Source organism: Copadichromis virginalis, linkage group LG7 (assembly GCF_057382275.1).
Source record: "Copadichromis virginalis isolate Kocher_CV1m ecotype Utaka linkage group LG7, C_Virginalis_male_GT1.1, whole genome shotgun sequence".
NCBI lineage: Eukaryota > Metazoa > Chordata > Actinopteri > Cichliformes > Cichlidae > Copadichromis > Copadichromis virginalis.
Genome location: NC_140624.1, coordinates 65,131,321 through 65,141,661, shown reverse-complemented (window position 1 = coordinate 65,141,661; position 10,341 = coordinate 65,131,321). Strand labels below are relative to the sequence as shown.

The window sequence follows — 10,341 nt, the reverse complement described above, 5'->3', positions numbered from 1 at the left end:
GCTAGGCATCGAAGCTCAGAGAGAAGGGGTATGTGTGTATGTGCGAGTATGTGTGTGTCTACGTGTGTGTGTGTGGAGGTATATTTCCCTTCAGGTGTTTTGGTCTTAAATTGCTTCCCTCCCAATCTACCACTGTTGCACTCCAGATGACAGTTCACAGCATTACTGTGTGTGTGTGTCTCTGTGTCCTGAAAGAAGCTTTTAGGTGTGAGGTCTATATTTAATGCCATGCTGCACAGTCCTTATATACAGGGAGTGCAGAATTATTAGGCAAGTTGTATTTTTGAGGAATAATTTTATTATTGAACAACAACCATGTTCTCAATGAACCCAAAAAACTCATTAATATCAAAGCTGAATGTTTTTGGAAGTAGTTTTTAGTTTTAGCTATTTTAGGGGGATATCTGTGTGTGCAGGTGACTATTACTGTGCATAATTATTAGGCAACTTAACAAAAAACAAATATATACCCATTTCAATTATTTATTTTTACCAGTGAAACCAATATAACATCTCCACATTCACAAATATACATTTCTGACATTCAAAAACAAAACAAAAACAAATCAGCGACCAATATAGCCACCTTTCTTTGCAAGGACACTCAAAAGCCTGCCATCCATGGATTCTGTCAGTGTTTGGATCTGTTCACCATCAACATTGCGTGCAGCAGCAACCACAGCCTCCCAGACACTGTTCAGAGAGGTGTACTGTTTTCCCTCCTTGTAAATCTCACATTTGATGATGGACCACAGGTTCTCAATGGGGTTCAGATCAGGTGAACAAGGAGGCCATGTCATTAGTTTTTCTTCTTTTATACCCTTTCTTGCCAGCCACGCTGTGGAGTACTTGGACGCGTGTGATGGAGCATTGTCCTGCATGAAAATCATGTTTTTCTTGAAGGATGCAGACTTCTTCCTGTACCACTGCTTGAAGAAGGTGTCTTCCAGAAACTGGCAGTAGGACTGGGAGTTGAGCTTGACTCCATCCTCAACCCGAAAAGGCCCCACAAGCTCATCTTTGATGATACCAGCCCAAACCAGTACTCCACCTCCACCTTGCTGGCGTCTGAGTCGGACTGGAGCTCTCTGCCCTTTACCAATCCAGCCACGGGCCCATCCATCTGGCCCATCAAGACTCACTCTCATTTCATCAGTCCATAAAACCTTAGAAAAACCAGTCTTGAGATATTTCTTGGCCCAGTCTTGACGTTTCAGCTTGTGTGTCTTGTTCAGTGGTGGTCGTCTTTCAGCCTTTCTTACCTTGGCCATGTCTCTGAGTATTGCACACCTTGTGCTTTTGGGCACTCCAGTGATGTTGCAGCTCTGAAATATGGCCAAACTGGTGGCAAGTGGCATCTTGGCAGCTGCACGCTTGACTTTTCTCAGTTCATGGGCAGTTATTTTGCACCTTGGTTTTTCCACACGCTTCTTGCGACCCTGTTGACTATTTTGAATGAAACGCTTGATTGTTTGATGATCACGCTTCAGAAGCTTTGCAATTTTGAGACTGCTGCATCCCTCTGCAAGATATCTCACTATTTTCGACTTTTCTGAGCCTGTCAAGTCCTTCTTTTGACCCATTTTGCCAAAGGAAAGGACGTTGCCTAATAATTATGCACACCTGATATAGGGTGTTTACAGAGTTGCACATCACCTAATATGCTTAATTGGTAGTAGGCTTTCGAGCCTATACAGCTTGGAGTAAGACAACATGCATGAAGAGGATGATGTGGACAAAATACTCATTTGCCTACTAATTCTGCACTCCCTGTAAAAAAGTCTCCAACATCCACATTTACACATCACATATTTCTTCATTATTATTCATTCATTCCTTCAAACTGACTGAAAATCTGACTTTGAAGCCAGACATATTTTTTTTCTTGTTTCCTTAAAGCTCACGATGGACTACTTAAAAACTTTCACTTTTTATCTTTGGCACTCATGGTGATTATTAAGTGTGTTTGGTTTCACTGCTTTTTGAGAGCCTTAAGATTTTTATTATTGTTAGGTTGAGGTTTTGAATTAATTCAATTATAATTTGAGTAATTTTAAGCATTTATTCTTGTTGTAGTTAAGCTCTAGTTATAGGTTTGTTTGTTTTTTAGACTTTTGGATGCGGATTTAGATGGTTTACAGTTCTGGTGCTGTCTTTGAATTCAGTCCCTGTGTTTTCCCTTCACTGTCTCGTCTTTCTGTATTTTTTCCCTTGTCCTCCCTCCAGAGTCTCTTTGTCTCGGTCTTTTGTTCGACTTTGTATTCAGTAATATGTCTTTTGGATTGTTTCCTGTTTGCCTTGATAGTGTATTATGGGATTTACTTCCTATTTACTCTGTTCTCTTGATTACTTTCACATGTTTCTTGTCCCCTTCCTTATTGATATTTGTAGTTTTGTGTAATATCCCTGTATACTGTTGTGTACTCAGACTCCTACATGCAGCTACTAGAGTCAGGTTAACTGGCTATTTCAAATTGCCCATAGGTGTGAATGTGAGTATAAATGGTGCTCTCCATTAGCCTTGTAACAGATTGCCGACCTGCCCAGTGTGTGTGCCCCGCTTCTCACTCTATAGCAGCTGGGACAGGCTCCAGTTCCTCTACAACCCTAAAGTGGGTAAGCAGAAGAAGATAGATGGACTTTATGTCTTTCATATACATTCAAACTACCGTCACAGTGGTTTGAGTGTGTATGAAATATTTGCCAGATTTACTACTACTCATGTTTGTAACATATTTTGCTGTCAGTTTGGGCTCTTTTGCCATTAGTCAAGTTAATTTATTCATAAGCAAATTTAAAAACAACAGAGGAAGACCAAAGTGCGGAACACACTGAAAAAAAAAGATGACAAGACACAAAAACAAAGAAAAGTGGGGGAAAAAAAGCTTTAGAGTGTTAAAGTAACCAAAGAATTATTCCAGAGTGTTCTAGCTTAAAAGACAGGTCTTCCTGTCGTGTCCGATTTGGACTCAATGCAGAACTCATAAAATAGGTTTCATGTACAGGAAGGAACAGGAAAACAAACGCCAAATCAGACAAACGTAAGAATTCATAAGAGACAATTCCACTAACTGTTTGCAATTCAACAATCAACAATCAAATCCTCCACCTTAGGTAGAGAGCAGCCGAGTCATCCCAGGTGTGGGAGCTGAAGAGCGAGAAAAAAGGAGGACCCGCCTCTGAAACACAAGGCGTGGTTAACTTGCACACACTCAAACACCATACACACACTGACAGGGAGAAGGGGATAGAAAGATAGTTTAATAATAAAATAAAACAACTGCCTTCTCATCCCAGTCAGTACTCTAAGTGTTGACTTCTTGGCATCACTACAGCACCAATAAGGGCATCACCAAAGTCAATATAATTTATTTACTCAGAGCATCCACATAAATCAATTTAACTGATTTCTGACAGATACCAACACTTTGGCATTTTTAAAAGCCTTACTTTGGTTTGATTCAGTTTTATAGCTACGTGTTCTAGTTTGAAAGCCTTCGACAGATGTCAGGTTCACATTGTGTGGTAGTCACTGCTGGCCTTAACCGCCCAGTCCATGTTGGATTGATAACATTCAAAACTGGTGCCTTGACTTAGCTTTTAAAAATTGGTTTCAGGATTCCTTAGCAAGAGTGTTAGCTTGTAACAGCTTTCCCAAGATATTTTTTATCCATCAGTTTGGCTGTTTTCACAATCAGAGAGCTGAGTGCAGCAGAATAAAGTGAATTTATTAAAAGAAAACTGTATGAAGCTGAAAGCCAGAATCTGATGAATCGTAATAACCTACTTTTCAGCAGTTAGACTGCTTCAAATTGTCAGACAAACACTTTCTCTTTCAGCATTAAATGATGCACTCTGGCAAAATCGCAGAGATTGGTGGAATGTGAAAATGCCTTATCAAAGCAATCAGTCCAGCTACGTGTAGGGAATTCTGACTGTAGTAACAGTGCAGTGTGGTAGTAAAACCACGCCTCAGGTGGCAGTGTGCATCTCTGGGAGAAGAAGCGAGAGGCATGAACAGCTTGTAACCCCTACATCATAAATCCCACCTCCTCACCATTCTGTGTGCATACATGGAAAGGAGGAGGTGAGAAGAGCAACAGCAAGACCCTCAGCCCCAAATAGAGCAGGCATCAGTGGCAGCAGACGGCTTAAGTGGAGGTGGTGCAAAGTGGCCCACAGATGCACAGCAGTTTCAGTTTCAGATTAGGCATTAGTCAGTGTGGGATAACATTTCACCTAACTAATGCAATCCTCAGTATTTTGTGAAAGCCTTACATTAGTGAAAACCTGTAACTGTCACAATCTTTTATACTAAACTGCATATTTCTAGCAGACTTACTCACAGGACATCTGACCTTTTTGTTACTATTTTCATCTGCAGCAAAAGCCCTTATATATGTGTGCAACATTACAGTAAACTGTTATAGATATCATCATTTCATGTTTCATGAGTTTTGCTCAAATCCCATCATATTTTTTATTCTTGCACTCTTCTAATGTTGCATGATTTACAGTTGGAAATAATCTTGTTATTGGGCTTTGGTGCTGCCCTTCAGTTTACTGATGATCTGAAACAAGTGTTTACAGCTTCCTACGGGGAATACGTTGGTTGTCCTACGTCCCCGTAGACAGAAATATGATTGTAACCCATGTGAAGTCAGGAAAGTGTTTACTGAGATTACAGAGAAAGAAAACCATTTCTTCATAGACTTCTAAATAACTGCCCATGGCAACTGTTTTCAGTGTAAAACATCTGATGATATGAATTGACTGGACTGATGAGCTGTGGAAACACAGTAGCCAGCTGGTGATGGTGTTTGCTAAGGTGATAATGTCAGACGCTGTGTTTTCACTGTATTCCATTTTCCACAAATGGTCAAAATGATCCATAACTCAAGATTTTAGTATTTAAATCACATGTGTGACAATCCACAGCCTTTAATCACACCCTACGTCTCAGTTGGAAAGAGCCACTCCTGCACTCCGTCGTTTGTCAATGTCAGCCGTCATCTTGGGACCTTCTAAAAGCCAAAACATCAACTGAAATAGGAATCCCCTTATTTACACCCCTTTACCTAGTTTTAATGCTTATGTTATTTAGCATTAATGCTGTTCACTTCTTTGTTTATAGCCTCACTTGCCCTTCTGGTGATACAGAGAGAAAGTCTTTTCCTTGTCTTTCAGAAATAAACCATCTTCTTACTTGGAGACAGAAATAAGGATTAAAAGAATACATCCGTCTCAGACAGTTTCTCCTGTCCAGTTTGAGAATATCAGGAGAAACACAGAAAAGCAGAAGGTAAAATACAACACTGTCAGTTTCCTTGTCTTTTTGGCTTTGCGTGCCATAAGAAAGTCTCTACACATTGAATGAGCATGAGGCAATAAGAATGACAAGGTCCTAAGCTAAGGTCAGAGGTCGCTGTAGTAGTGTCAAGGCGAGTGGAGGTCAGCCCGTCTGAGAAGACCCCATAAATCTTACAGGGCTGGTATGCAAACAACTTTAATCACTGAACACGAGACCTGTTTGTTGGATCAACGGGTTCAACAGCAGACTTCAGAGTAAAGCCAATATTTATGAATTAACATGTTTGCTTTGCATGATGGTTAAACACAAAAGGCTCTGCAGGTAAATCTAAAACCAATGATTTGGCTTTGTTGTCTCTGTGTGGATTTATAAATAAGACACATTTACTTCTTCTCTCACGTTTTAGTTATGAATGCTTGAGCTGCTTGGCATAACTAGTGATGCCGTCATTCCCGTTTTTACTCGTTCAAAAAGAGGTCAAACAATTGTCAGTATATCCACCGGGGATGATCACATTTCACGAGAGATGATTTTTTCTGCACTTTGTGAAGCGTTGCAATAAGACACTTGTTGTTTTTTGTTTAATTTACAGTAAGGAACAGCTCTCAGATTACAGTAGGTGTAGTGTGAAATATCAGTTTAATGCTGGCAAATTTAGCTGCCAGTACTTTACTGTAATTCGACAGCGTGTCATGACATAGACATCCCCGGCTCCTCCACATTTAGAAAACTCATACCTTTGTGCTTACCTAATATGCAGCGTATGTGCCCGTAATAAGGCCTAGACTTCTTCTTTCAAGTATAAGCTATTTGGTCCCGTGGCTCAATTACCCTTGGGACACCTGTGACTGAAAACTAACCCAGACGTCTAAATGACAGAGCTGCACTGAGTGAGACAGGGAAGGGATGAATTAGGATTATTCAGATTTTGTAAAGATAAAAAAAAAACGATATTGCTTTTTGTCTAATATAGTTTAAAACATTTACCTTCTGAATGCTGCAAAACTGTTATCAAAGCTTATGGGAGGTATGCCTGAGAGCCAAGAGAAGCAATAAATAAGGTTAAGGAAATACATAGTACAGTTACATGTTCCAGTCAGAGTCTGACGCTTTACAAAGAGAGAAATGATCATTTTGATTGTAATAAGAGTATTTTTTTTTAAATGTCTTCATACAGTACAAAGGGAACAACAAGCATCCAGCAAGTAATGCAACTTTTAGACATCATTAAACAATGCAACAATAAATGGAACTGGGCTATTTGGTTTAAACTAACAGGACAACTCAAAAAATATATATTATACATATTTGTATATTATAATATAGTTTAAAAGATAAACTAATGTAAAAGAAGAGAAATGTGTAGTGTGTTCATTCTTGTGTTACAGCAGTTGAAAAGCTCAAGAGAAATTGTTTTACTCAAAACAAAAGTGCATATTTAAGAAGTAAAAATACAATAAAGGAGCTCTTATTAAAAAGCCAAATATTCCAAGTAAAACAACTGTAAAGTAAACAATACTAAAAAAAAATTAAATGTATTAAACAAAACAAGCACAGCAAATATCAGACAACATTATAGTGGTTCAGTATTAACACTGTAAAGTGGAAACAATGAAAAACTAATCAAGCTACAAATTGACCCGTTTACTTATAAGTGTCAAAAAGTAGACCAGGGAATAAAAGCTTGCGTCTTTGAGGTGTTTGTCTTTTTCTTGCCACACTTCTGTTCAGTTTGTGAAAACAGCTCTATCGTGTGTTTCTTCATATTTCTTCATGTAAACCCTGAGTGTCTGGATGATACTGAGACCATGAACTCTATGAGGGACGAGGTGTCCTTTTCCATCCATCCATCCATCCATTCGCTTCCGCTTATCCTTTTCAGGGTCGCGGGGGGCGCTGGAGCCTATCCCAGCTGTCATAGGGCGAGAGGCAGGGTACACCCTGGACAGGTCGCCAGTCTGTCGCAGGGCGTCCTTTTCCTTTAATAGGAAATAAATAAATAAAATGAATGTTTATTCATGTTGGTATGCTGGATGATACAATAGTTCAACAACAGTGCAAAAATTCCGTATTCATTCAGTGTTATTAATATTGCACCAACCTACTATGGCAGTCACCTCGAGGCACAGCTGACATCCCATCTTTTTCTGTGACACTTGATCTTGATTAAGACAACGAAAGGTAACAGGCTCATCTTTTAAGCACTGTAACTAAAGTAACATCTGCATTTAGATCAATGGGAAATACATCAGTTTTGGCTGATAGAGAAATTTAATGAGTGTGAAGCTCATAGGATACAAGCAACTCCTTTGATACTGGGAAATCAAGCTCCTGAGATTTGCCATTGCAGAACCACTTTTTAGTTGTTGTTTTTGTTTGTTTGTTTGTTTTGTTTTTTTTAAGAATGGTTAGGATTTGTTATGCTGTTGGGGGGTGGGGGGGGGGCATTTTGCTGGCATGGTTCAGATGCACATGTCCCCTTAGAGGGAACAGGACACTGCAAATCAATACACAGATTTTCTGAACTATTGCCTTTCTCCTGTAATGCAACATTTTTATGGTTTGGATGGTATATAAATGGTCAGTCACCAGTTCTTAACACTGATCACCTACAGGGTGTTACAGAGCACTCCGTAACACATAATCAAAATGCTGAATAAGGGAAAATCTTTTAGAGGATCGAAGCAGCAGATTTATGGTTCACTGATGGTGTTATTGTACGCGATCACCAAGAAATCTTTATGAAAATGATGTTTTGTTTTGTTTTTTAATAAAAATCGCCACTATTTAAATGTTTTTTAACTTAATAAAAAAGAAAAATGTGTAACTCTCCATGTATGCTTGCCAGTCATGGTGAAGACGGTGACGGCAGTGGCATCACCCAGCCATGCACCTCCTGAACTACTGCTTACTCTTTGATTCAGGATGTTTCCTCTGACGTCAACTTGGTGCAAAAGCTCTTTTTTTGGGAGACAAACTCATTAAGATAATGTTAATTCTTGGGTAAGAAGTCGGCGTAACCAGGGCGACTCCCTATAAGTCAATGAGGGTCATAAACCCATCCAAATGTTGCTGCTATTGTTGTGAGGCGCACGGGAGTCAGACAAAAAAGGTCACTTCAGATGTGAACTAATAGATCTGGATGGCTCACAGAAATAAAGAAAAAACAAAAGAGAAGCATGCTAAATTGAGAATGTGGAGAGAAGTTTGAACTGAAGCTTGGGAATGTGTAGTTTTGGACCCTGAAACAAGACCCTCTGTGTAGTCCCACTACCATCATCTTATTACAATAAGTAACTTCATAACACGATTCTGTGCCAGTTAGAAAAACTGCACTGTCACAGTCACATAGATAAAATGTCTCCAGGCGCAAAATCCCTGTGCATAAAAGTAGTTAATGGATCTGCAATATACCAACAATGCATTCATTCTGACAAAAGTTTGTGCGTGTAAAATAAGTGTGTGTGGGTATTTGGGGTCAAAAGCATTTATTTGCTCTCATATGACAAAAGTGAAAGCCTGGAGTTCAGAGGCGGTGTTGTCATTCCTCTTCTGCCCCCTCCACGAGCTAGAGGTGTGACATCAACAGCAATAATGAAGGCAGCTCATCAATGGCAGGAGCCCGAGGATATAAAAAGGAACTTGGGGAGTCCTGGTCTAATCATAACTGATAGGAGCGGACCACCAAAGCAGGCTGACTCACTTTACAACACAGGTAAGTTCATCTTGGGCTATACTTGGGCTAAAACGGAGGCCCACTAAGGCTTGAATCTAATTGAAGTTATTAGTTGTGTAAGCTTTATTGTAATATATTAGCATTTTTATACATTAATACATTAATAAAATTAATATATGTTGAGATAAAGGATGCAGTGGTTTCAAGGTAGATTAAATTTAAAAATAAATTGACACTTTTAAGACTAAAGGTCAAATATTTTTTTCATTTCAGGCAGTTTTAAAAAAAATATTGAAGTTTTGTTCTTTTTGTATTTTTTGTTTTTAACAGGTAATCAAAATGGGAAAAACTGACTATAAGATTCTACTTATTTCACTCTGCCTTTTACACTTCTCCGTTCACTGTCAAGGACGACCACTAAGGTAATCCTCACAGACCATTTAAGATGATTTTTTTTTTCACCATAACAAGTTCATCACTATTAGATCCTAGCTATATCACATATCTGTGCACAGTAAAAGGACAGTGAGTGAGGTCCAGTTCATGCACAACCTCGGAGAGCACAAGCAGGTGCAGGAGCGCCGGGAGTGGCTACAGATGAGACTCCGGGGTATCCACACGGCAGGGGCCCGGAACAGCAGTCGGGAGACGGCGAGCCGGAGGAGGAGAAGGTGGCCGCTGCGTCTGGAGGAGCTGGACGAGCTGAGCGATCTGACTTCTGATGAGATCCAGCACGCTTTGAACGTTTTGGACGAGCTCCTCAAGTCAGAATGAGTTTAGATTTTTTTTTAATTGTTATTATTATATGACCGCAGCAACATTTCCAGAACCTTCACGGTGCAAAACTTGAGGCTACTTTGTAGATTCTTGTTTCTTTTATAAGTGTTAGCCTGCCTTTACTGTCAGTGTGCATTTTTACTCTATTTATTTAGACTGATTTTATTTATTAAACTGATATTTATGAATTTTTTTTGGATTAGGCAAAGCTTCCCTGTTGTGCGTGCACTTTTATATGACAGGTGGTGTGTAGGCCACTCATAAAAACGACTTCTACATCTTGAAGGAGATAAAATTTTGGACCAAATGTGTCGTGTTTTTAATTTCATATATTTTTACATGTATAAATTAATTTATATGATTGCATTGCAGGTTTGCGCGCTGTTTACTTTACTTTTGACTGCAAAGCCAAAATAAATAAGTAGGCTGCAATGCACTTCAAAAATATAAAAAATATAGTTTAAATGACTTTAGTAAGAAGTATGACACTAATGAAGTGGAATAAACGGAATAAAATATTTAAATGTCATGTCATTGTTGTAATTCTTATTATGTGCAGTGTGCGCCTGTGTCAGCA

The 10,341-nt window shown here is 39.1% G+C and overlaps 1 protein-coding gene across 1 annotated transcript; it reads left to right on the top strand.

Annotated features, from left to right (window-relative positions):
• The first annotated feature begins 9,326 nt into the window (after positions 1-9,326).
• Positions 9,327-9,787, top strand: LOC146706565 (parathyroid hormone-like). Its single transcript, XM_085465267.1, has 2 exons — positions 9,327-9,409; positions 9,503-9,787. The coding sequence occupies exons 1-2, from the start codon at positions 9,327-9,329 to the stop codon at positions 9,759-9,761; spliced, it is 342 nt and encodes a 113-aa protein (XP_085321393.1). The 3' UTR covers positions 9,762-9,787.
• Positions 9,788-10,341: the final 554 nt, after the last annotated feature.

Excerpts from the sequence above, each read along its gene's own strand:
- LOC146706565 (XM_085465267.1), top strand. The coding sequence starts at position 9,327 with ATGGGAAAAACTGACTATAAGATTCTACTTATTTCACTCTGCCTTTTA. Across the intron at positions 9,410-9,502 it reads TGTCAAGGACGACCACTAAG|TAAAAGGACAGTGAGTGAGG; the intron begins GTAATCCTCACA and ends ATCTGTGCACAG.